This window comes from Juglans regia, chromosome 5 (assembly GCF_001411555.2).
Source record: "Juglans regia cultivar Chandler chromosome 5, Walnut 2.0, whole genome shotgun sequence".
Classification (NCBI taxonomy): Eukaryota; Viridiplantae; Streptophyta; class Magnoliopsida; order Fagales; family Juglandaceae; genus Juglans; species Juglans regia.
Window position 1 is genome coordinate 21,939,769 of NC_049905.1, and position 27,575 is coordinate 21,967,343.

The following is a 27,575-nucleotide window of genomic DNA, read 5'->3' on the forward strand; positions in this document are numbered from 1 at the left end:
CTTTAAAAAGAATTATAAAAGTGTACCAAAAGGTGGAGAAAGTTCTCAAAAAAGGAGAATTTCCTCCTTGTGGTGTTTGTAAGAAGAATGATCATTTAGAGAATGATTGTTATCATCACGGGAAGCCTCAGTGCACAAACTCGACATATAGAGAAGGACTATCGATTCAAAAACAAGAACCAATAGGCCAACTATACAAAAGAAAAGGAGTAGCACTTGTTCTATGCATGTCAAACTACTGTTGAACAGAAAAGTGAAGAATGGTTTCTGGATAGTGGGTGCAACAATCACATGACTCCAAATTAAGGTATTTTTTCAAAAATTGATAGATCTGTAAATGTAAAGTCAAACTTGGAAATGGTGAATTGGTAGAAACAAAAGGAAAATGCACAATCACTTTGGAAACTAAGAAATGAAGTAGATTCATTAATGATGTTTTTTTAGTTCCAAGTTTTGATCAAAGTTTACTAAGTGTTGGTCAAATGACGCAAAATGGGTATTCACTACACTTTGAAGGGGGAAGTATGCACCATTTGTTATCTAAAGCACCATAAACAAGTAGTGGCAGAAGTGAAAATGGAAAATTGCAAAAGCTTTCCTATTCATTGGCAGTTTCAAATGGCTATGATGGCTAAGTTTGATGAAACAAGTATTTGGCATCAAAGGTTTGGACCTTACAATCTTAATGCCCTAAGAGTGTTGAATCAAAAGAATACAATAAGTAACTTACCTCTACTAGATTTAAACATGCCAGTATGTTAAGGTTGTATGCTTGGAAAACAACACAAATAGTCTTTTCCTAAAGGTGAAACTTGGAGGGCTAAAAAGGTGTTGGAGCTTGTGCACACTGATGTGTGTGGTCCAATGAGAATATCTTCTCTAAGCCAAAACATGTATTTTATACTGTTTATAGATGATTTTTTGAGAACGACATGGGTTTATTTTTTTAAAGAAAAATCTGAAGTTTTTGGGATCTTTATAAAGTATAAGCTGTTAGTTGAGAACCAAAGTGGTTGCAAGATCAAAACTTTGAGAAGTGACAGAGGCACTAAGTTTAATTCAAAGAAGTTTGATGCTTTTTGTGAAGAAGAAGGGTTAGAACATCAATTGACATTAGCCTACACTCCACAGCAAAATGGAGTTTCTGAAAGGAAAAATAAGACTGTAATGGAAATGGCCAGATCTATGATGCTCAAGAAAGGACTTCCAAAAAAGTTCTGGGCAGAGGCTGTTAATACATCAATTTATTTGCTTAACAGATTTCCAACAAAAGTAGTTCTAAATCAAACTCCTATTGAGGCTTGGAGTGGTCAAAAACTTACTACAAGTCATCTAAAAGTTTTCGAGTGTATGTGTTACATTCATGTTCCTTCACAGAAAAGAGACAAGCTTGAAGAAAAATCTGAAAAATGAGTTTTTCTTGGATATAGCTCTCAATCCAAGGGATATAGAATCTACAATTTAGAGTCAAAACAGCTTGTCACTAGTAGAGATGTTGAGTTTGATGAGCAGGCTAGTTGGAATTGGGATGAAGAAAAGATGATCAGTAAATATGTTCATTTACCTGTTTGTTTTCAGATATGAGATGAAATGGAATGAGATGAGTTGAGATTAAAGTTAAAAAATTAAATAAAATATTGTTAGAATATATTTTTTAATATTATTTTTATTTTGAGATTTGAAAAAGTTGAATTGTTTATTTTATTTTGTGTGGGAATTTAGTAAAGTTTTAATGATGAAATGAGAGGTTTTCAAAATTTTGAGTTTTAGTCTTGATAGCAAACAAGACAGTTTCCTATTTCTGAAAATCAAAATGAAAGAAGAGAAGAGGATGAAGATATGACTGTGACTCCATCTTTATCACCCAGATCAGAAAACAGTTTGAATGAAATGTCTTCAACAGAAAGTTCTTCATCAGAATCTCCACCTAGAAGGATTTATGAATTTTGTAACTACTCATCTGTAGAACCTAAGAATTTTGTTGTAGCAGTAAAAGAACAAGTCCAGATTGATGTAATGGGGGAGGAGGTCAAAATGATTGAAAAGAGCAATACATGGGAGTTAGTCACTTGTCCTGACAATAAATAAGTGATTGGGGTTAAGTGGATTTTCAAAAGAAAACTTTAACTCTGATGGTTCTTTAAAAAAATGCAAAGCAAGACTTGTTGCTAAAGACTACTCACAACAACCAGAAATTGATTATAATGAAACTTTTGCACCAGTTGCGAGGTTGGATACAATTTGAACTCTTTGTGCACTTGCAGCTCAGAAAAGTTGGAAGATTTTTCTACTTGATGTTAACTCAGCTTTTCTCAATATAATTCTAGAAGAAGAAGTCTATATTGATCAGCCAAAAGGTTTCATAAGAGAAGAAGGAAAAGTGTTTTGCTTGAAGAATGTTTTATATAGGCTTAAACAAACACCTAGAGCATGATATGAAAAAATAGCTAGTTATTTCAGTGATAAAGGCTTTAATAGAAGCATAAGTGAGCCTACAATCTTTGTGAAAATCAAGGATAAAGCTTTTGCTTCTAGGTTCATTGTATGTTGATGATCTGATTTTAATTAGAAATAACTTAAAGATGATTGAAGAGTTTAAGCAAGAGATGATGAATAATTTTGAAACGAGTGATTTGGGGCTTATGCATTATTTTCTTGGAATGGAAGTTTGCCAAGAAAATGGAATCTTCGTATCATAGAGAAAGTATGCAAAAGATTTGTTAGAAAAAATTCAAATGTTAGGATGTAAGACAATAGCAACTCCTTTAATTGCAAATGAAAAGCTTAAAAAGAAAGATGGGGCTAAGAAAACTGATGCAGCTACCTATAGAAGTTTGGTTGGCAGTTTGTTGTATTTAACTGCAACTCGACCAAATCTCATGTATGCTTCTAGTCTACTTTCTAGGTTTATGCAAAGTTCAAGTCAAATTCATTTTGGTGCTACTAAAAGAGTTCTTAGAGATGTTCAAGGTACTATGGACTTTGGCATCCGGTTCAAGTCATGTTTACACTAAAAACTAATCGGTTTTATTGATAGTGATTGGTCTGGCTCAGTGGATGATATGAGAAGTATTTCAGGGTGTTGTTTTAATCTGGGGTCAAGAGTGCTTTCATGGGAATCAAAGAAGCAAGCTACTGTTGCTCAATCAACTATAGAAGTTGAGTATGTTGCAGCTGCTGGAGCTGTAAATCAAGCCATTTGGTTGAATAGAATTCTTGAAGATATGGGAGAAAAACAACAAGGTCTAGTGGAGATTTATTGTGATAATAAAACTGCCATTACTATGGCTAAGAATCTTGTTTCTCATAATCGAACTAAACACATTGAAATCAAGTATCATTTTTTGAGAGAATGTGAAGCAAAAGGAGAAGTTAAATTGAAATTCTGTAGCACTAAAGAACAAGTTGTAGATATATTTACAAAAGCTCTTCCTAGAGTCAAGTTCCAGTTCTTAAGAATGATGCTTGGAGTTTCAGAAAAATACATCAAGGAGGAGTATTAAAGTTGATGTAGTTTTTCATTCAAATGATGTTGAGTTGGTATTAGAGCCTGTCATAGGACGAATGAGCTATGACAAATGAGGCCTACACTACTTATCTCATGACAATGACTAGGAGAAATACTAACATACACGTGAGGGAGGGTGTTGAGGAATATTTCCACATTGCCTGTGAACAAAATCTTGGGCATGTTTATAAAGAATGAACAATCATCTCTTATAGAATCAGTTTTATAAAATGAGTTAGACTCATGAATTTCTCATTGTAAACATCAAACTCATTGTTATGCATAAAGAAAGCGTGACATGGCTGCTTAAACCAATTAAAAGGTGATGAAGTTCTAAGGGAGCAAAATCTGACATGTTCTATGTTTCAAATACTATATATTCTGAATTTGTAAAAGAATGTGAAGAGATATAATAATGAGAACCCAAGTACTTCTTGAAAGGCCAAAAGACAAATCTTTATTTAGAGATGGAAACTACCAGTCGGATGGGTGAAATATTTTTTTTTATACTATAGCAAATTAAACAAGAGTAATACTATATACAGTCGTGAAATATGTAAATGTTGTGCAGTCGCTTTGAAAAAGAGTAAGATCCACTCATAAAAAATTAATTTCTTTTCATGTGGGTCTCATATTTATTCACTTTTTTTAAAATAACTGCACGACATTTACACACTCACGACTGCAAGTATCATTTCTCATTAAACAATAAACTCACGACAATCTCTATTTTCTTCAGAAACACCCAACCCGATCTCTCTCCCTCTCTCTCTCTCCTCCTCTCCCACCCCGTGTCTTCCAGCTCCCCCTCCCTCTCTCTCTAAAATACACGCTCTCTCTCTCTCTTTGCAGCCCCCCTCCTTTGTGGGGGAAGTTTTCAAGACTTGTGAAAAACACTTCCAAGGTCCCTCCCACCCTTTTCTAGAGCAAAACAGTCACAACCCAGCGCAAAAAAAAATATAATAATAAAAAATAAAAATAAACACAAATTTGCAGTAAAAAAAAGCCTGCCATTGCAAAAAAAAAAAAAAAATAACCCAGCACCAAAAAAAGAAGTTTCAAAAACAAACAAAGAAATACAAGAGAGTTTTAGAAAAAGTGCATGTGCAAGGCAACGCATGCTAAGATCAAGAACTCTCGTATTACCCATTACTTAAGGTGTGGATCACCAATCCCCTTACAGATCAACATATATAGCCACGTTACAAAAGAGGGGGAGAGAAGAGAAATGGAAAAGGGGAGAGGAGGGAGAAGAGAGGGTGCGGGGGAGAGGAGAGAAAGAGAAGAGTTGCAATTCAAGAAACTCTAACACACCACAAGATCCATAAGTCTCATATGTGTTGAAATTCTATTTGTAAAGTGAAAAATAACACCCGACCTGTTTGAAACTTTTCTGTTATTCATAACCAAATCCTTCTATACAAGAAGTTTCCAGCCATGAGTAGAGTACTTCTATCAAAACATGATCAGACCATGACAACATATATATGCTAATAACGATCCCCGACACTTGTCTAACAAATCTCGTATGGCTTGTCTAACATATGCTAATAAGTCTCAAAACTTACTAATGTATTGTCTTGTTAACATATTTGTCATCATCACCATTTATTAAAACAAGCTAGTTTTATATGGCATATTTGTACTCAGCATCATCTCTGGTTTCAATCGAGCTATGTAAATAGCTTTCTGATCCAGAAGAGTCTGTATTAACTATGCCGCAGTTCAATCTAACTTCTCCTTCCGACCCCGTTAACACACTGATATTCCCCATTTTAAGCATCGACTCCACGAAGCTGGCAAAGAAAGCACTCTGATCACTACTAAAGCTGTTGACAATATCAATGGTGTCCGCTCCTGTCGTTGAGAACAGTTCTTGATCGGTCTGCAGTAATCCGTTCTCAAGTTGAAGATTGGAGAAGTAATTGTTGTCAAAAGTATCGAGTGTTGTGAGGTCGAGGTTTGTCAAGTCAGTCCCAGTTCCATTCTGGGGGCATATTCCTTGGAGAGTTTCCAAGTAGGTTGTGTTCAGGGTGTCATCAGGATTACCTGTGTTGTTGAAATTGTACAATCGGCCACTGAAAGTCAGACACTGTGCGCGTCCAAACGTGTGAGCGCCTGAAAATTACGCATGTCAACTTTGTCATTTAATTCATACTTGTGATGAATATCAACCGTACGAGGCGGAACCAACAATTTCTAATTTTCTTTTAGGGGCCGATTTTTCTACTGAGATATTTATGTGAAATAAAAATAGATTAAAAAAATTATGAAACATTACTATATATAAAATTACATCTCGATAATTTTCTACTGCATGCATAGAGAAATAATTATTTCTCCTAAAGTACTTATTTTTAATTAAATTTGGTGAGGCCACATCCTTGAAAATATATAATATTTAAAAATTATACAAAATTTTAAGATTATAAGAAAAAAATAGAAAGATATTTCAGATATATTGAAATTTTAAAAACTTTTATAGAGCATGTATATATATATATATATGGTGATTATAACTTTTTTGAGGGGTCATTTTCTATAATTATAAAATTATATTGAATAAAATTTTGAAATCTTGGGCCTATTTCGAATTTTCAAAAAATTTCAAAGCTAAACGTGGGTCCGCCACGGATATCAACCATGAAAAATTACTTGAAATGTGACATATATAGTAGTTGGTGTGATTGATAATTACAAAAATTTAAGCGTTGAGAACAACGATTTCCGATTTTTTTTTTCTTTTTTACCTATTATTTTTGGACACCAGTGATGAGTATAGAAATGCTAGCTACCTGAGAGGGAAACCAGATCAGTGGTGTTCAGCCCCACGGCTAAGAAGACAGATTTAAGAGTGTCAAGGGTATCAATGGCGCTTGGAAGGGAAATGTCAGCACCAGTACGGTTGGCTGTTGTGCCGTCCCTTCTTCCCAGTAAAACTGTCCACGATGGACCCCCTGCCTGTGAGCACCAATTAGTTAGCTTCATATGTAAAACAGACATTACTAAAACCTGTTAAATCTCAACCATTATTTTCAACTAGATGGTTCATATTTTGCCATCTATGAAGATCAGAAAAGAACATTTTCTGAGATAGAAGAAGCTGGAAAATTTCTATAGAAAAGGTATTTAAGGCATAATAAGAGAAAATTTTAAGTTGTGTATAGCAGAGTCGGGGACAAAAATTTAAAGAGATCAAGGGCATGTTGATGTTGTCGTTGTACCGCTGAAACTGATTCTTCAGCTGCAATGGTGAGAATATCAGCGCAGGAAACTATTCCGGGACAAGCGCTTTCCAACGCAGTCTTTATATCATCAACAACGCCAAAGCCCCTGACGGAGTTATTATTTCGGGCAGCTTCTTTTTCGCTGTCTATGGTGTCACTGTTGTTCAGTAAAATTGATCCATCACAACCCTGCAAGAATTAAAGTAAAACACGTACGTTTCAACACAATTTATAAAAAGAAAAAAACAAAAACTTGGAAACCCATGATTAATAAGCAAGCTAGCGGTGCTTGATTTTAAAAGTAAGGAGGATGCATGCATGGAGAGAAGTACTACGTACATTGACAAAGCAGTCATGGAAATGAAGCCTAAGAAGGCTGGCACCAATCCTGGAATCGCTCAGCAACGCATTGTCGATGACACCACGTATGATGCTCGTCACGTTTGGACATGTTTCGTCATAAAATGTTGAGGAAAGCTGGGCATGGGACACTGATATTATTCCTCCAAGCAAGAATGCAATGAAGAATAGAACTATGGCATTGCAGTGGGAAGAAGACATGATCTCTGTGTGTAATGTAATAATGTTCTCTCTTTCTGGAAAAACAAGAACGAGTTTTCAATGTTTAACAGACCAAATTGGGAGCCTTTATTTATAAAGTGACAAACACGTTGTTTTACCAAGCACGCTAGCTAGTTTGAAAGTTCTTGGGCTCGGAAAAAGTGGTAAAGCTGTTTAGGTGTACTTGTCGCCTGTCGGTGTGCATGGGGTTCAAAAGATTATGTAATTCGATAGTTGGAGCAGGTTTACTTTTCTTGGAGTCTCACCAATTAATATTTCTGCCTTATTCTGTACCTGCTAGCTAGGTAGAGTTGCATGATTCGAGGTTTAGCTAGCTAGCTAGCTAGGTCTGGACTTTGTCTTGGTTGTGGCCTGGGAAATAATATTAATAATAGACTATAGTCCAACCATCTAGATAAATATATAATTTATATATGTTCCGGTTCCAAGCTGCTAGCTACTCTTTTCAAGCATTAGTGTGAATTTGATACATAAAATATTTCATTTTATTTTATTATTAAAATTATTTTAAATTTTTATATAAAAATATAATAAATAATTTAATTATTTTAAGTTATAAAATAAAATTAAAATTAAAAAATTATATTTAATAATATTTTATTTAATTTTTAACAAAATATCTCTTCATGTGTATCCAAACTCACCCCTAACTGTCCATTTCTTGTCTGGAGCACGTAGATTTTTTAACCCTCTCTTTCTCAAACAGTATTTATTATCTTTTACTGTCCATTTCAGAGGAGCCATGTGGTGCAGTGTCATAGCGATGTGGTAATATTTTATGGTAGTAGGGCCCATTGGGTTAGGTATTAGGTAATGCGTTCAATGCCTATATATTTTTTTCAATATTTTCCAATTAAGTCAATAAACAATTTGGTTTTTCCTTTTTTTACTTATTCAGTTATTTGTCGTTCATTAAAAAAAACAAATCAAGGATAAGGATAATGATTAAAAATTAAAGCAGAAAATGACATATCTCGATTCTTGAGATAAGGTTAATGTCCGTCGCTATATAAAATTACTTTTAATTAATCTTATTTTATCTTATTATTATAATTTTTTAAAATTTTTATATAAAATATAAAAAATTATATATATCATATTATCATTATATTTTTATTCTATTAAATAAGATATAAAATATTTTTTATTATTAAATAATTATTTATTATATTCTTCTTTATCATCTAATAATAATAGATGTATTACATATTACTTAATATAATAAAAATAGGATATAATGTGATATATAATATTATTCATAAAATATAATAAATAATTTATTTTTTAAAATTTTAAAAAATAATATTAAAAAATAATATTTTATTCATTTTATCTCACTATACAAACCAATCCTAAATTAGGCACCGTCGGCCTCAAACATACATGAGAGAAGTTTCAACCCAGTGGATGGCATCCATTCAGCTTAATGGTAATTTTGGATCTAAAACCACCGAGTTTGTGACCTATGGTTGTATCGTCCGTACGTCCAAATGCTAGATTTTTAGATTCTTTATATATATTGAGGTACAAGCTGGGTGTTTAGTATTTAAGAGGCTGTTCAGTCGTACTTCCTAAGTAATATTAAGCTCACAGGCTTCTTTTGTCAGGCCAGAAGTGAACTTCGAACAACGTATATACATACATATGCATGCTTTTGCTGGGTTTGATGGGTTGTCAGTCAGAGTCACCTGGACTTTGTTGCTCGTTTTGCCAAAACTAGCTCTCACAGGAATGAATGGCCTGCCTCATTTCAAGTTTGACTGCCATTATAAGATGGATTAATGGATTTCCGAATATATATATATATATATATATATATATATATGGTCAAATTCACACTTGAAATAAAAGAGCCCAAATTAATGAAGAGAGGCCATACAAATTGGAAGATTCATCCACGAGAAAGAAAAAGCTTTTGAAAAATTCATTCATGTTCTTATTTATATATAGATAGGACATTTATCAAGAAGCTCGAATTCTGAAGTGGGTATAGAGAGAGAGAGAGAGTGGGAAAACTTACTACTGGACTGGACATGTCCCCGAGGAAGCAAAAGCAAGACGTTGCATGTAGATAGCTGAGAGCCGAGAAGAAGTTGCTACTATCTCTCTCTCTCTCTCTGCACGTTCACGATGGAAAACAGTAGTACGAGGACCTCACATTTAGGATACACCTAGCCTCACCTTGATCATAGGCTATATTTTTCTTTTCTTTTTTCTTGTGACAATTTATTAAACGAAAATTCCGTGAGTATACTTTTTTTTTTTTTTTTTAAGAAAAATGGCATAATTCATTCATTTATCAAGAAAAATTTATAGTCATAAATAGATACATACAGAGATATCTTTATATCAACCATTTATAACTCCACCAGTATACTACTGGACTGATCTAGATTTCTCTGCTGCTGATATTCTTTATAGATAAACGTTCAAGAGATAACACTCTATCTAAACAGAGACTCTACCTCACCTTTCATAGAAAGGGAGGACTCAAACTCTAAGAACACAACCGTTCAAGAGACGAACCCTTATTTTATTTTTACTATACAATAAGGAAAATAAGAACAAAAAAATGATGGATTATAATTTGGACCAAATTCGATAGATTTTGACAGAGCGTGAAGGCAACAACCTTGTCTCTTTTTAACTACAAAAGTCAAATGTGAAAGATCTAGAAGTGGTGATTCGGGTGATCCTGCACTCGTGGCTAGAAGAGCTGCCAGAATGGGTGACGCGTGAAGACCATGCACAGTTGTGAGCGAAGCGTGAAGACCACACACTGTGATTTCTGCAAAATTGTCACTATCTTTCAAATAATTTGCGGCCTGAGAGTCTTCTTGTGCGGCGCCTTTCTCAAGAGTTATCAAAATATTGTAGATTTGACTTTTTTGGCCTTGAAGGAATAAAATAAAGTAAGAAATGAGTGAAGAATAGAGAGAAAGAAGAGGAGAGGGAGAACGAGGCCTCCTCTTCCGGCAAACATAAGATCGATCCAGAGGTTTTTTTTTTTGAGTGAGAGAGAGAGGGTTCTGAAAGGAGAGAAGATATATATGTAATTAGACAATTAATGTTGTGAGTATACTGAAAATAATAACTATCATACAATCTTAGATTATAGACATATAATATTTTTATGTTATCATATTCAAATTCAATAAAAGATTTAGTATTTATTTAAATAATTTAACAGCACACAATACATCGTGATAGTAAGATTTTTTTTTAATATCTATTAGATTTTAAATTGAGGTTTTTTAAATAAAATTTTCTAAAAATTGTTAAAAACTCAAAGCAAGGCCGACTCAATAGATTTTGAGGCCTAAGGCGAGAAGTTAAAATTGAGCATTTTTCTTGTATCAAATTAACTAAGTTATATCTAAATATATTTTCATTTAAAAATTATTCTTCTTGCTTTTTGAGATGTAAAATTGCTAATTAAATTGAGAAATTGATTTATTTTGTTATCTTTTGGTCCTTTTTCGTGTATTTCTTGATCATCTACATATGTTTCATTTAATTTTTTTTGCTATATTTTATTTATTGCTAGTAACAAATTTATTTAAAGATCATTTTTGAGATTCAATCAATTTTTCTATTCTTCTATTTTTTTTAAGTTTCTCATGCATATTTTTTATTTACATATTTTATAATAGAAATGAACAATATCTACTATATAAATTTCTTACTATACTTATGAATATTGTAGAATAAAATAAATATTAACATAAAATAGCAGAACAACCTGATTTAGCAAATGAGCTTTATTTTTTATATAAAACTGTTAATCTACACAATAAAATAAAATATATTAATATTAATATTCAAAATTAAGAAATAAATTATTCATTAGAGAAATTGAAAGAGAGAGAAACAAAGTTGAAAAAAAAAAAAGTCAAGGAATATGGGGGCCTGGCATGTGAATTATGAAAACTACGGTCAATTCAAGTCTTGAAGAAAGAAAAAAAAAAATCAAGGATGTTCTAGAAGACAAGTGGATCCACGTGGCTGTTTTATAGCAATTTCTCACAAAACTTCACTTTATATGCACATCGCACTGTATATATATATAAAACAAAAGAAAAACATATCATTTTTCACAATATTTTAAAATAAAGAAAATTTTTATAAAATATCTTATAAAATAATATTATTTTACAAAAATATCATTATTTAACATTTATTTGTAAAATATATTATAAAATATGTTGTATGAATGTTATTACTCAAAACAAAAATACACCGGCTTTGGGCAAACGATTAGTTCGTTTGTTTATAGATGAGATGAGTTGAGATTAAAGTTAAAAAGTTAAAAAAAATATTATTAATATATATTTTTTTAATATTATTTTTATTTTAAGATTTAAAAAAATTAAATTATTTATTTTATTTTATATAAAAATTAAAAAAAATTATAATAATTAAATGAGATGAATTAAAAAAAATTATGAAAATAAATATCAGGCAGCCGGCCTGAACAAAAGCCGAGCCGACGTGTCACACGCACACCGTGGGAAGCCCTTTCTCATGTGGCACTCTGTTCCAACACCATCCCATGACTCGGCTTCTCTCTCTCTCGAATTTCATTTTGAAGGCTCTTTTTAGTCAGCTTATAAATTCTTTTTTCATTTCTCAACTTGTAAACCAGAGAAAAATTAGACCATGCGACAAAGAGGAGGAAAATTAGACAAGCATATTAATTAACACAACAATAAATCAGTTTGTTAATCATCATTACTATACTCATTTTCTTGTTCCTTTACATTTGGACAAAATAAAAAATAAAAAACAATTCGGTACATTGTCGGTAGTGCTTCTTAACTGTTGTCCTATCTATACGAGAATGCTACTCATCATCTCACATGACATATTTTATATATTTAATTTTTATTTATTTTATTTATTTTTATTTTATTTTTATTAAAGTAATTGAGTTGTTTCACTCATTGTCTATAAACTATATATTTATTATAGGAAAAAGAAAAAAAATAAAAAATATATGGTGTGTAACGTGTAAATAATAAGTATAATATTTCTTTCTAAAGAGATAATTATATTCAATCCAACTCTACGAACAATGCTACGGCTAGATGATATATACAAAAATAAATTTATAAATTAGTATAATTTTATAGAAAAATTTTATACATTACACTCTCATCACACTTTCATTTTAATCTTAAGATGAGGTGGCATTTACCTATCAATATTTATATTTATTCTTTAAAAAAATAAATAATCATCTTATAATGATAATATATCACATTTTATAATAGAATGAAAGTAGGATAAGAGTGTATATAGTATTACTTAATTTTATATGATTAGTTAGATTTATGTTACGATAAAATTAGTTTTATAATCTAAAATATCATATAAAATAATGTGAGTTTATATAATTTTTTATAAAAAAATTTATCCCTAAATGTTTTTATTGACTTTATAGCTTATCGTACTAATTTTCTTTGGGAACAATTATATGTTTCACTTAAATTCTCATTTGTTTTCACAAACTATCTTCTCATCTTATTTTTATCTAATTATTATAATTTTTTAAACTTCTACATAAAATATAATAAATAATTATTTTTTTTAAAAAATTTTAAAATAAAAATAATATTTTATTCAATTTTTAATTTTTATCTCATATCATATTATCTGTATAATCAAACGATGCCTACATATATATAAAAGGGTACTGCTGCTATCCACCCAAATTTGCCCACTTGGTGTGGCCCTAAAGTAAATTATATATTTTTTTTACTTTTTATTTAAAACATTTTTTAACTATATTTAAATATTTTTAAAAATATTAATATATTAACAATCACCTTCTTAATTATTAAATAAAAAAATATTATAAAATAAAATAAAATATATGAACAATCAAATTAGGGCAAAGCAAACTCGAGGGCATAATACCATTTTTCTATATATATAAATCTTGCCTAAGATCCACCCTTTGACTTTGAATACAAAAATAATTTCTTTTGATTTTATTATATCACATTTCATCTTATCATTATAAATTTTTACATAAAATATAATAAAAATTCATTATTTTTAAATAACAAAATAATAATAATATTAAATAATAATATTTTATTTAATTTTTAATTTTTATCTAAAATCATATATCACATCTCCCTATCCGTTTACGGGGCCGGGCCTCATGTATTTCAGTATTTGGCATTTTTTACGGGCAGTTCTCTTGACTTTATATAGGATAATCCAGAGAGAGTGAGAGAGTTCCAAGAAATGGAGGATACGGATCCGAAGACACCGATGCTGGGGAAGGATAGTCGGGGGTCTTCTCGCAGCGGTCGACATGGCCGACTCAGTCGGCGGTACTCGGTTAACTCACTGCGGACAGAGTTTGTCTCCAGACTCCCTAACAGTGTCCGCTCTGCTCTCGACCTCGAGTCTTCCACCTCCGACCTTGATCTTTCCAGAACCGGAGCCTTAAGCAAAGGTATCTCTTTCTCCGTTTGGTTTTTTGATAAAATTAATGCACGAAAAATAAAGCAAGATGATATGTACATACTCAGCATGGTTGTTCGATTTCTTCTTACGTTGGTCGTCTTCTCTTGCATGTCTTGTGTGTAGGACAAAGGGCGTACTATGAAAGACAATTCGACACCTTGAAATCTTTCGAGGAAGTTGATACTGTGATGGCGTCAGATAGCGTCGATGAGGAAAACCTCGAGGAACAAGCTCAGCATGAAAGAGCGATGCGGATTTCTAATTATGCCAACATGATACTACTGGCATTTAAGGTTGTCTATCAAATTCAAACTCCACGAGTTGAAGCTGACTATATTGACTTGAATGGAAGTGTGTTTCAATGCTGTATCGGACGTATATGTAATCGATGTGTGTTAACTTTCTGTGTATTTATGTATATGAACTGAATAATTAGTATCCGCACACCCCTAAATCATCAAATTTATACTTGTGATAATATTTTTCTGTAACTCGTTGCTCATATACATGCAAATTCTTACATACAATGTTCAGCTCTATGCCACAATCAAGAGTGGATCGATAGCCATTGCAGCATCAACACTTGATTCGTTACTGGATCTCATGGCCGGTGGCATACTTTGGTTCACCCACCTGTCGATGAAGAGCATAAATATCTATAAGTATCCTATAGGAAAGTTGAGAATGCAGCCAGTAGGCATAATCGTATTTGCTGCTGTCATGGCTACACTAGGTATGTTGAAGTGCCTTTACCTGGCGTAAGTTTCCATTATTTTTCATTTGTCACATGCTTGTTGATTGTAATACGTGTGGTGTGTTTCATCATTAATTGAACTTTTGTTATTATATGAGGTAGCTTTGGTCAATGAGATAAGTGAAGAGAATGCAATTTTACATCTGTTTAATTCTCAACATGATTACTAGCATAGGTAACAGTTGCAACGTTGAATGGATTGTTCCCAAATACTCTTTAATTAGCAAGATGGCGTACAAAATAAAAGAAGAATCAAGAAACTGTTTTTCGCACTCTTCTACTGAAATTATTATTGATATTTGGAACTGAATATATGAAGCTTTCTATTTCCATGCATATCCACAATCACTGCTGTGGTTGGCATAATGTGCAACAATATTGAATAACCTAGAGATTGGGAGGTTAAATAATAAATACATTATTTATTACTGCCAAGGTTTATTGATATGCTGTTCGATAAGCATGACTTAGACAAGGAATTATGAAGAACGCATTGGGGAATTTTCCTACTTCCTAATTTCTTCTCTTGTGCGGGTAAAGGGAAGGGGGGCTTGCTTTGATTAAGATGAAGTAAATATTTTTCCTGTTAACCATGGATAAAAACCTTCATGACCCCATGAAAACAACATTCTCACTTGCAGTATGAGGCAGGCAGTTATTCAGGCTTGATCTTAACATTATTCTAAATGGGTTCATCTAAAACTTGGATAGAGATAGATGAATGTCCTTGTCACATCCCCCTGCTAGTTATGAAGAAGCCCTGTGGTTTGCCAGGTTTAAGCACAGATGCTTCAAACTTCAGCGGCTAACTTCTCTATGCCAAAATCCAATTTAGAAGTTTCCCATTTCCTAATCAAGGAGAGACCACTTCTTTAATATCTACCCTTGGAGCGATTATATGCTACAATGGATAAAGGTTTTGTTGGATTATAGGAATAATTAATTACAATGACTACCGTTTAGGGACAATAAGAAATAAGCATAACTAATCACAATGATTTGTTACTTGATAAACTTTGGTTTATCGGAAAGGAGTTTATATTCATTCAAATATCTTCACAAAGGACATATGTAATATTTAGCTAAACTTCTTTTTGTATCTCTGTGGTAAAATATTTTTGATTGACACCTTTGGGCTTCTCACAAGATTCTTCTAATATTCTCCAATGGTAAATTGCAAATGTTTGCACTTTTAACTTTGTAATGTACTGTTGCAGCATATTTAAATGAAACTATAAGACGTATCCTTCACCTTATAAAACTATGTGTTTAACTTCTCAAAATGTGCAATAGACTCCTTTCATAAGATGGCATTTTTATGCCCCTTCAATTTTCTTGCAGGCTTTCAGATATTGATCCAGGCTGTAGAAGAACTGGTTAAAGATGAACCTTCTGAAGATATGTCCTCAAGTCAAATGATATGGATGTGCACAATCATGATATCTGCTACTGTGGTGAAACTTTTGCTGTGGATATACTGTAAAAGCTCAAGAAATGAGATTGTCCGTGCATATGCACAGGTTTTCCTTCTCTATTTTTATACTTATAAGCTTCTGTTGTATGCATTAGCCATCTGGTTATCAGCTGCATAACTTCTTGAAGTGCCAATGCCCAGGATCATTTTTTTGATGTGGTAACAAATGTAGTCGGATTAGTTGCTGCTGTTCTGGGCGATAAGTTTTACTGGTGGATTGATCCTGCTGGTGCTATCATCCTAGCGGTGTACACTGTTACAAATTGGTCTAAAACTGTTATAGAAAATGCAGGTATTCTTTCTGCCTTGTCTTTGTTCTGTTTGATATCAGAATCTCTTATTTGATCCAGAGATAGAAACAGAAAACAAATCTTAAAACTTTTTCATTAACTCCACCATTTGACCAGTAGATTGCTTAAGCCAGAACTTTTCAAACTTCCATTAGTACATGGTTTATATGGCTCTAATTTTCATATCCACGAAATATTAAGATGTGTTTCCCGGTGCAGTTTCACTTGTGGGACAGTCTGCACCTCCTGAAGTTTTACAAAAATTGACATATCTTGTCATAAGGCATCCTCAAGTCAAGCGTATTGACACTGTCCGTGCTTACACCTTTGGTGTTCTTTATTTTGTGGAGGTAAGTTGTGTAAATTTCCAATTAAATATTGGTGGGCTTTCAATCACATCTTCAATCTTTTATTGTCATTTTTTTTAAAAAAAAAAGGCTTTCAGTCTAAATTAAGCAATCAACTGCCATCCTTTTAAGATCACTTTAAAAATAAATCTTAAAAAATAAAATATTTCATGAGACATTTTCTTTTGGACATTATTATGCAATGAGTGTGGCATGCCTATTGTCTACCATCAGAAGTTACATTAGTCTCATAACAGTAGCATGATGATCTTTCACTACATTGTTGAAACAGGTTGACATCGAACTTCCAGAAGACTTACCCTTGAAAGAAGCCCACGCCATTGGAGAGAGCTTGCAAATTAAGATAGAAAAACTTCCAGAGGTTGAGCGGGCGTTTGTTCACCTTGATTATGAATGTGAACACAAACCAGAGCACTCTGTTCTCAGCAGGCTGCCCAACTCTCAGTCCTGAATTTCAAACTTCTCTTACAGATCCACAGAGAGTCTTTTGTTCACCTTGATCTTGAGTTTATGATCTTTGGTTATATCGGTCAAATGATTTTAGTTTCTTTATATTGAATCACATAGGGCATTTACTATTTAAGAGGCTGTTTAGTGGTTCCAAATATTAACTCAACAGGATAACTGTCAATTCTTTTACCAAGAAATAATGTGACCGACTCCGTTTGGTCCGGGGGACGGAGCATCCAAACCACTTCTACATATATGTTATCCTATGAACTCAAAAGGATTCTTTTTGTTGTTTGTCAACAAATAAAAATAAGGGATTTACATTATCAATAAATTAAGTACCATCTTTTATTCTTTGTTTCATTATCAATAAAATAAACTGAAGGTCTTGGTCTTGAGATATCACTGCCTTCAAAGTGGTTCAACACCTCATGGGGGGCTAAATCTCCTGGTGAAAAGTTAACGATTTAATTAATTTTGTATAGAAAATTTTTTGAAAGTGTGGTATATGAGATTGAGATTTACTCGGTAGGGATGGGTTAAAGGCCCTTGGAAAAACTTCTCAAAGAAAAGAAGGAATCGGAATGCTGGTCATAGCCCCCATTTAGGATTGTGCATAGAGGTGGCTACCCACCCCTAGAAAGTGTACTTGAATCCTCATCCAAGATCTCTTTACTTGATCTTTCATGTGCATCCTTCGGCATTTATGACATGAAGAGCTCTGATTTATTTAACACTAAAAAGTATCCAAATTACAGAAACAAATAGCACACTTTCCATTAAATTTATAACTTACGGTGCTAGAGGGCTCCAACTTTATTCCCATTCTAAAGGCTTTTTTATCATTTTTCTTGGTAAGTTCAAGACATGCTCGGAAATCCCTTTGCAACTTCTGGATATTCATTTTCTTGTAGTGGGAAAACTTTAAGGATGTCTTCGCTGAAATTTCAACACTATGGCTACGTTTGGTTATTTCCTCGTTTCAAAGTACGAAAAGAATTTTCAACTCCAATCCAAGCATCTTTCCGTCTCAAACTTTTTTCTATATCTTTAAATATATTTTCATCGGATCAATCGGGGAGGTTTTAGTGAAAATAAAAAAAATACAAAACTACAAAAAAAAAAAAACTTATCTGGCATATGTAATCAGTAGTCCTCCTTGACTCTAGTCTGATCTTGGTTTCTTTAGCTTGTTAACCAACTGTAAAGCATCTCCCTCAAATATGAATTTGTTAACACTCACTTCTTTACAAAACATAATAGCTAACATCATGGTTTAAGCTTCTGCTGTGAAATGGTTAGCTTTCAACAATCTTCGAGCTCTAAGAGTCCCAATAACCAATCCCTTGCAGTCCCTTAGGATGGCCTCAACACTAATTTGTCCACGTGCATTATCAATAGTTACATCCCAATTAAGCTTATAGTTCCCATCGGTAGGTTTCTTCCAAGTATTAATACTCACAGTGTGACTTCCTGAGTTTGTGAGTTGAGTCTGTTTTGTGCTTCTAAACAACTGCAGATCCTCTCGAGCTCTTTTGAGGACTGAATTGGGATGTCTAAACTCTTTCCCATGTACAAACTCATTTCTTCTGGTCCGGATATGCCTTACAAGCATGGCTGCCTCTTCAAGTTCATCTTGCTGTAAATTTTTGACAAGTTGATCCCACATACTTAGAAAGTTCATACTGTGGACTGACATCTTCTGCATTTTTTTTCAACCTTGACCCCAAATGTCTCTAGCTGCACCACAACCCCATAATACATGGCCTGAGGTTTCTATATCAGTCTTGCATACAGGGCAATGGCTATCTTCCACTACTTTCCTCTTCTGCAAATTAAAAAGGGTAGGTAGTGCTTCACTACAAGCTCTCCATATAAACATCTTCACTACATTAGGGACTTGAAGCTTCCAAATATTTTTCCAGACCTCAATTTGGGATCTTTCTGATGATGGGCCTCCTTCATGTCTGGTCATTAATTCCTTGTGTAAATGGTAGGCACTCTAAACAGAAAATACTCCATTGTTTGTGCAGCTCCTAACCAACTTATCCTCTCTACGACCAAGACTAATTGAGATGGATTTAATAAGTTCAACATCATGATGGGAAAACATACTATGAATTAGGTTTTCCTTCCATATTCGCAAGTCAGAGTCTATAAGGTCAGCCACCATCTCACAAGGTTCAGATTCACATCTTCTTGACTGCACTCTAAAAGAATGGGGACTAGGAAGCCATTTATCTTCCCATATTCTGACCTTTTGACCATTTCTAATTCTCCACAATAAGCCTTCTTTTAACTTTTTCAAACCAGCTATTATGCTTATCCATGCAAGATAGGGTTTGTGCCCAAGTTTGGCATCTACGAGATCAACCATTGGGAAGTATTTTTGCTTTAGAAGCTGTGCTGGAAGGGTGTCAGGATTCTGCACCATACGCCAAATTTTTTTAGAGAGCAAAGCAATGTTGAAGCTTATTAAATCCCTGAATCCCAAACCACCTCTTTCCTTAGATTGGCTTAGTTTGCTCCACTTTATTCACTGAATTTTAGAATGGTCTTTAGTGTAGCCCCACCAAAAGTTTTTCAGAAGTTGATTGAGCCTTTGAGTTATGGAGTGAGGGAGAAGGAAAATTTCTATAGTGTAGGTTGGAATTGCTTATAAGATAGCCTTTAGGAGAACTTCTTTTCCAACGGCCAAAAGACACCTAGATTTCCAATTAAAAATTTGAGACCAAGTCCGATCAATAAGGGAATGAAAAGCAGAAGTCTTTGCTTTACCCACCATAGCAAGTAAAGCCAAGCATTTCTCAAAGGAGCCTGTTAACTTTACTCCATCTATTCTTAAGATAGTTCTTTGATTCTCAGTAAGGGTATTTCTGCTAAAGAAGATGGAAGTTTTTTCTTTATTGAGGACCTAACCTGAAGCTTGCTCATAGACCTCTATAATTCGAATTATTCTACTCTATTCCAAAGAGTTGGCTTTGCAAAACAGAAGATTGTCCTTTGCAAAAAAGAGGTGACTAATTCTTATGGGGCCCTTACCAACAGGAACACTTGAAATGCTTCCAATTGCTTCAGCTTGATTCAAAAGGCAGGTTAAAGCTTTTGCTCACAGAATTAATAGGTATGGGAAAAAAGGGTCCATTTGCCCGAGGCCTCTACTAGGCGTGAATGAAGCTTGAGGCTCTCCATTCAAAATGATTGAATAAGAAACAAAGGTGAGGCAATTCATGATTAAGGAGATCCATCTTTGATCAAAACCCAGACTACTCATAATTGAGGTAAGGAAGTTTCATTCTACTCGATTATAGGCTTTACTCATAGCAAGCTTAAGTGTCATGCAGCCACACTTTCCCTACATTCGAGAGGTCATAGAATGAAGAGTTTCATATGCAACCAGAATGTTGTCAGTAGTGATCCTTCTTGGAACAAATGCACTTTGATTTAAAGAGATTATACAAGGCAAAATAGATTTAAGCTTATTAGACATCACCTTTGCAATAATTTTGTAAATAACATTACAAAATTGGGAATGAGAGTAATAAAAGTTTCATTGGCACTCTTCAAAGAGCCTCCCTGGTTAAGAATGACGAGAGTAAACTTACAGACCTCCCTCCTAATGGTATCCCAGTTAACTTGATAAAAGTAAATTGGAAAACCATCAGGGTCTAGAGAGCCTAAAGAATTCATTTGGAATGCAGCATCTTTGATTTTCTCTTTCCCAGCAATTTGGAATTCATATCAACAGTCACCTTTTGCTTCATTCCTTTAAGGCAATCACAAATACAAAGGGATTAGAAGTAGAAAATAAAGTAGAGAAGTAATTTGTGAAAATATCAGTTATTTGCTCATTCTCAATAACCATACACCCTTGTTGATCAATGATCTAGTGAATAGCATTGTTTTTTCTTCTTTGGTTAGCATGCATGTGATAAAACTTGGTATTTCGATCACCATGTTGCAACCAATGTTGCTTTGCTCTTTGTCAACCTCTAGTCCAAGCTGACTTGGTGGCTTAATTGCTATATTCTCCATAATGTCAGTCGCTGAATTAATAATCAAGAGATCTTGAATATCAGTCTTGTTATTAGCTTCTTTGCTACTAGCCAGTTCCACCAAGATTTCCTCAATTTGATTGCCAAATCCCACAATGTGATATTCTAGCTCCTTTGATAGTGCCACAATAAAAGGCCTCATTTCCATATGTGATCCTTGACCCGTGAATTCCTCACTTCCCCTTGAAAGGAAAGTTGCTTGATTAACTTCTTGATTCTTGGAATTTTCCCAAGAATCAACCACCTCTTCTGATTTCCTTGAAATCTTGCCATTTAGAGACTTTGATCCCTCTACATCATCATCTTCAACCTTTTGTTTTAAGTCATGGCCACTTTGCCCTTCTTTGGCTCCACTGCCAGTTTGAGTAACCCTTACATTTTCTCGTAGGATTGATGCACGAAACCATGCATCATACTGTGAGTCATGACTACCATGCAGGGATCTCGTAGAGGAATCTTTCGGGCATCCTACATGACCACCATACTTAATAATACCATAGCTAAGACAAAAGTTAGGAAATCTTTCATAAAAGAAAGAAATCCATACTTTGGTACCATGCATATAAGCAGAATACCTCTCATCAGAGGCTTTGTAATACTAACAACTTTAACACGTAGATAGGGCCCCCAACCAATCCCTTCTTCATCAACATCGACTCCTACCACCTCGCCAATCATTTTTCTTATTTTTTCACCAATGTTTCTAGTCATTCCACCAAGAGGAAGATTATGGAATTGTATCCACATGTACTTCTAATCAAAGATAATATCTTTTGGTGCAGATAAATCATTAAACAAGTTAAGGCATAACAAGTTTCGGTCAAACGTCCATGGTCTTCCTCTTTTCACTCTCTGGAACTCAATCAAGAAAAGATTGTCACCAACTCCCTTGATTTACATTTCTCCTTTTGGTTTCCAAACCTTCAGCATCGTGTTTTTGATAGCTTATCTGTTTACAAGCTTTTCAGAAATGACGAGGCCTGTGAGACAAATTTTTCCCTACCTGGTTATCACATCATTCGCAAAGATGTCAAGTTGAATCTCATTCTGCTTTGCCTCAGTTAAACTGAATTTACCCCACTTCTGTATGATCTTCTCGGCCATCCCATAGCACCTATCTTAGACACTCTAGAAAAATGGTAAAACCTCCACAGTTCTGGGAACTAGGAGACAACCTTGGGTACAGTAAGAAATTTTCCAAGGCCTGAAAGTCTCTTTTTTGGGCAAATGTCCAAGAAATCTCTTTTGCACTTCCTATAAAAAATAGAGTATACTATTAAAAAATATTTTCTTTTATAAAAATTTTAGATTTATTATTACTTTGTTTTTTTTTTTTTAAAAAGGCAAAGTTTGACATCTTAGAGCATCCGCATCGGCGTAGGCATAACTCTAAGTAATGCAAAATATGGCTTTTTATCTCTTTAAACGTGTTGCATTGGAATAGGTAAAAGGTGGGAGTTTAAGTTTTGAGCTACAGTATATCTAAACATATTTCCATCTTTGGCAAGTTCCTGATCATAGCCAAATGAATATTTTATTCTCAAATCACTTGCAGAACAACTGCAACAAAGCATTTCCCTCATGTATCCGTTCCCCTGAAACAATTTTCACTTTTTCTCCCCCTTTGCCTTGCCGAACACCCTTTCATTTTTTTCTCTCATTTTCTCTCTTTCCTCTAGATTGGCCTGACATTCCATATCTCTCATTCTCTCATTTGTTTTTCATTATTTTTAGCTTAGGAACGTGGGGAAGGATCAATCGATTTGCAATAGAAAATCGACTGTGGATTTCTATCCCCACAAAAACAAAAAGGTAAGATTTTCCAAAACTCGTTCGTTTCAATATTCCAAAGTTCATTTTTTTTTCTTGCATATAATAAGAGTCTTGGTCCAATACAAGATTTAGAGGTTTCATTACTTTTTTTTTTCTTGTTGAATTTCTGGGTGCAATTGATCTTTCTGGGCAGATGCAAATTTTGACATAAATTTGCTTTTATATATTTTTCTTTTCTGTAGTAGTATTACTCGTGGGTCTTGCACTCAGATTTGATCATATTTTGATTTTCAATGTTTTTTCTACTTGGGTATGCATAAAAAACTTTGATTGTTTTTTTTTCTTTAACGTTTTCATTCCTCTTGTATACTTGAATGATGGCCCCGTACATGCATTGAATCTGGTTTGTGTTCCTAGTCTGTGAAGTTGAGTCTGTGGTGATCTGTTATGTGGTCTTTTGAGTGTATGGTCAAGTCAGTGCTTAACTGCTATGTGCATTTTTAGGTGATTTGCTATGTGGTTTTTTCAGAGCTGGTCTGATCTGTGGTGGTATGAGCATATTTTTTAAATTGGTGCCCATCTGTGGTCTGCTATGCATATGGTTAATGTAGTGGTCTGTAAAAGAGATGATTTTTATACGATAATGAAACTTTAAAAATGATGGGTGTGTACTTGCTCTTGGTATGTAAAAGAGATGATTTTTACACCTCTTTTGGGTCAAAAAACAAGCAGCTCAATGAAGTATTTTTGCAAAATCTTTTATAGTGGATTTTTTTTGTTACTTATGTTTTTATGTCTAGCAGATGTTTTGTATAGACTCAAATATTTTGCTGAAGTTGGAAATGCTGGAAATATTTTGCTGAATGTTGGAAATGTTGGAAGCACTATAATCATCAATCGGTTTTGGTTGTTGAGCAAGGTGCTTACTACTCCATTTCTTACCTTAGTTCTTTTTTTGTGCTGCAAAGATCATGTGGGAATTGTTTTATTTGTGAAGGATGACAACTTCCATTTTTGTTGTTTGACTACTGCTCTAAGGAGGTTGTAATGTCTTGTCTAAGCAAGTTTACCTATCATGTGGGATGTGGCTTTTCCTGAATGTTAACAGCTAGTGTTGTGGGCATTCCTGTTATTAGTTTTTCTACATTTATTAGCACTGATTGGTTTAGATCTACTTTTCACCGACAAAATCCTAGTTGGCAATTATTTTGATCTACACTCCAGATAAAGTAGTATTTAGTAACAAAGGGAAGGAAAGAAGTAAGGGAAATCGACTTGTATAATTAATAGTTAATAATATTTACTAGTTTGATTGCCTTTTTTTGTGTTGGATATTGTTGTGCAGTAGTGGTTAAATATATGGTAGACACTGCAATTATTTTTTTGGAGTAGTGTTTGTAGAAACTGCAATTATTTTTTTGGATTTGTGTTTTGTGTTTTGAACACATGGTTCATTATTGGTAGAGACTGTGTTGGATTTGTGTGGTTATATATATGGAGGAAGATGTTCTGACTTATGGGTAGAAGGTTGTCATTATATATGGAAGCTTGTTGCTTTTCTTTGTCTTGTTCTAACTTCCTTGTCTATTACCAAGTAACTATTTTATTTTATATTCTTTTTAAGTCACTGTGTTAAAGGCTAAAAAGCTCTCTGAACCCATAAGATCTTTTTGGGAATTAGATAATCAAGGACAAGCAAGTTTGGGTTTAAGATTGGAGTCATGTTGGGGTTTGGGTGAGTTCCATCTTATATTTGAAATATTAGTTTATGTTATTCTACTTAGGTTTTAAATGCACATGTTGTGACTTGCTATGTCCTGCCCTATGAGATTTGTTTCATATAGATCTATCTTGGCTTGTGATGGGTTTGTGGCACACTACTACTTATATTAGTCAATGAATGACAACACTGTTCTTGTAAGTAGTGCCAGATAGGTTTTTTTTTTTTAATCATAATTTAAGTTGATTTAAACATTCCATTAGAGATACATGTGGTTTTACATGTCGGCAGGCAGATATAACATCTATATATTGACAACATTTGTTTACTTTGTATAACATGATTTGCTGCTTTATTGGACTTGAGAATTTTTAAACTTTTCTGACTCTTTGAAAATGTAATATTTTTTTAAGGATGGACATACAAATTGATGATGACCCATTCTTCACCACTCTCTTACAAAGTGAACTCTTAAAAAGTGGAGGAGAAGATTGTAATAGCACCTCAACGTAACATTCTAATGTTGTGGTCCAAGCAACCCCCAATTACCGTGAAAGAGGCATCATCCAAAAAAAGTTCAAAGGGATGCATCTTTCACTGTAGAGGAGGATAAGCTCCTCGTCTTAGCTTGGCTAAACATTAGTATCGATGTGAGAAATTGTACTGATCAAAAGTTCACTCAAATGTGAGACATGATTTTAGAATTTTATTATGAATATAAAAAATCGAATATTGTGAACCGTTCTATAGTCTCTTTGATGAATCAGTGGTCTTTGATTTAGAAATGCACAAATAAGTTTTGTGCATTTTTAGCATAGGTATAGTCATTGCACCCGAGTGTTGCAACGAAGCAAGACAAGGTATGTACATTTTTCTTTAATTATGCAATTATGTAGGACTGATTTATGAACTAATGATATTTCTTCATCTTTGTAGATTGAGAATGTAAAAATTTTGTATAAAGAGATGGAGAGGGCGAACTTTACAATGGATCATTGTTGGTGTCTAAGACAAAAAGGCAGCAACACATATCCACCCTTGGTACGAGGAGAAGGCCACAAGAAAAACTTCACAGTGAAGTTACTGTTGACACAGTGGAGGAGAACATGGAGGTTCTTGGTGAGAGACCTCGAGGTAAAAAATTTGAGAAAGAAAGTTGATCGAAGGACATGATACTGAAATCAATATTGCCTTAGCTAAAATGATTGAGGATAGAGCCCTATGCATCGTAGAGCGAATAAATGCTGTGTTGAAGGTATCTCGCGATAGATGTGTAGAATTTGAACTAAAGAAGAAGAAGTTCGAGACAAAGATGATGAGACTAGATCTTGCTGGCATGAATGCCATATAACAAGAATATTTTCTTAATATTCAACAATCAATTTTTGAGGCATCGAAATCTCATTCTGGATGTACATCTACATCTCCATCGACACCTTATGAATGTGTCTAACTGGCTGTTTTAGTAGATTATTTTTTATTTTATTGTAGTGGCTACCTAGCCACATGTTTCTGTCCACATGTGGCTGGGTAGCAACTAAAGAGGTCAAATGTTTGTGTTGTGGCTGAGATCAAATTGCAATTATTTTTGGATGTAGTGATGGTAGAAACATCAATTATATGGTAGAACTGTGTTGTTAGAAATTGGAATTTGTTTTTGCGGTTTGTGCTGGATTTGCATTTATATGATACCAACTATGTTGGTAGTCATTGTGTTGGTAGATTTACAATTTTCTCATTTTTTGTGTTGGTAAAAAATGTGTTGGTAGAAAATTTGTTGGTAGAAACTTATGTAAATAGGACATTTATCTTTTGTATTTAATCACAATAGTAAAATTTGTTTTTCAAATTTGCAAACTTTATGCTTTGTATGGTCTATTTGCAAAATTTACATTCAGATAGTATTGTGATTAAAAGCAAGAAATTTATAATCAACTTTTTGTTTTGTATGATCTATTTGCATTCATTCATTATGGTCAAATTTGCAACCAACTTACATCCAGCCAACGTCGTCATAAAAATATTCTTAACAGGTTATGAACAAATTGGCTCAAGTAATAGACAAGTTCTCGTTCAAGTAGTTGGGAAACAATAATTTTAAATAATAATTAAATTATTAATTAATATATAAAGTGTATTTACAAAATATTACAATTTTTTTTTGTAAAATATTATTAAAATATATAATATTATATTATTATTTTAATTTTAAGATGAATAGCCAAAGGTTAATACTATAGCCAAAATTTAAAATTCTAGCTAAAATTTGGACTATTGCCAATGCTCTTAAAGCTACATATATTATTACTAAAAACTTATTTGTTTGTTTGTTTTTGTAGATCAAATAAAATAATATGAAAATTGAATAAAATATTATTATAATATATATTTTTAATATTATTTTTATTTTAAAATTTGAAAAAGTTGAATTATTTATTTTATTTTATGTAAGAATTTAATAAAATTATAATAATTAGATGTGATGATTCTAAATAATAGATAAATAGAGATCTCGGAATCCATTTCCCATTTGGTTCTAACGATTGTTTTTAATCTCGTACCGTATCGGTCGGTATTTGTCGTATCAACCTAATGGCCGGTACATGTATCATATATGTTTCGTACCGGTCTAAATACCGACCATACCGATCTATATTTCAGTCTGTACCGACCTGTATTTTAGTCTATACCGATCGATATTTAAGGCTTTAATTTTTTTTTTTTAAATTATAAACTTATTTTTTAATTTTAAATTTAGACTAAACTATTTATAATTTATATATATATATTTATATATATTATTATCTTAAAATATAATTTATATATATTTATATATATAATTTATTTATATATCTATCTAAAACGATATTAATAACGAAATATTTCATTCCAAT

The 27,575-nt window shown here is 33.2% G+C and overlaps 2 protein-coding genes across 3 annotated transcripts; one reads left to right on the forward strand and one right to left on the reverse strand.

Moving 5' to 3' along the window:
- Positions 1–4,889: 4,889 nt before the first annotated feature.
- Positions 4,890–9,440, reverse strand: LOC108989194 (peroxidase 54-like). 2 transcript variants are annotated; one of them, XM_035689983.1, is made up of 5 exons: positions 9,338–9,440; positions 7,075–7,212; positions 6,733–6,924; positions 6,304–6,469; positions 4,891–5,626 (listed from the first exon to the last, which is right to left on the reverse strand). In XM_035689983.1, the coding sequence occupies exons 1-5, from the start codon at positions 9,350–9,352 to the stop codon at positions 5,136–5,138; spliced, it is 1,002 nt and encodes a 333-aa protein (XP_035545876.1). In that variant the 5' UTR covers positions 9,353–9,440; the 3' UTR covers positions 4,891–5,135. The 2 variants fall into 2 exon arrangements, with proteins under 2 accessions (XP_035545875.1, XP_035545876.1); XM_035689982.1 differs by lacking the exon at positions 9,338–9,440 and having other exon boundaries at positions 4,890–5,626; positions 7,075–7,350.
- A 4,079-nt stretch (positions 9,441–13,519) lies between these two features.
- Positions 13,520–17,177, forward strand: LOC108989195 (metal tolerance protein 4-like). Its single transcript, XM_018962728.2, has 7 exons — positions 13,520–13,786; positions 13,921–14,090; positions 14,332–14,530; positions 15,893–16,071; positions 16,167–16,317; positions 16,535–16,665; positions 16,955–17,177. Exons 1-7 carry the CDS (start codon positions 13,573–13,575, stop codon positions 17,132–17,134), a joined length of 1,224 nt encoding a protein of 407 aa, XP_018818273.1. The 5' UTR covers positions 13,520–13,572; the 3' UTR covers positions 17,135–17,177.
- Positions 17,178–27,575: the final 10,398 nt, after the last annotated feature.

Coding starts and splice junctions, on each gene's coding strand:
- LOC108989194 (XM_035689982.1), bottom strand. CDS start 7,296: ATGTCTTCTTCCCACTGCAATGCCATAGTTCTATTCTTCATTGCATTC. Junction 6,470..6,732: donor CTGAAGAATCAGTTTCAGCG/GTACAACGACAA, acceptor TGGTGCTCACAG/GCAGGGGGTCCATCGTGGAC. Junction 5,627..6,303: donor TGATCTGGTTTCCCTCTCAG/GTAGCTAGCATT, acceptor CGTAATTTTCAG/GCGCTCACACGTTTGGACGC.
- LOC108989195 (XM_018962728.2), top strand. CDS start 13,573: ATGGAGGATACGGATCCGAAGACACCGATGCTGGGGAAGGATAGTCGG. Junction 13,787..13,920: donor AACCGGAGCCTTAAGCAAAG/GTATCTCTTTCT, acceptor TCTTGTGTGTAG/GACAAAGGGCGTACTATGAA. Junction 14,091..14,331: donor TGATACTACTGGCATTTAAG/GTTGTCTATCAA, acceptor TACAATGTTCAG/CTCTATGCCACAATCAAGAG.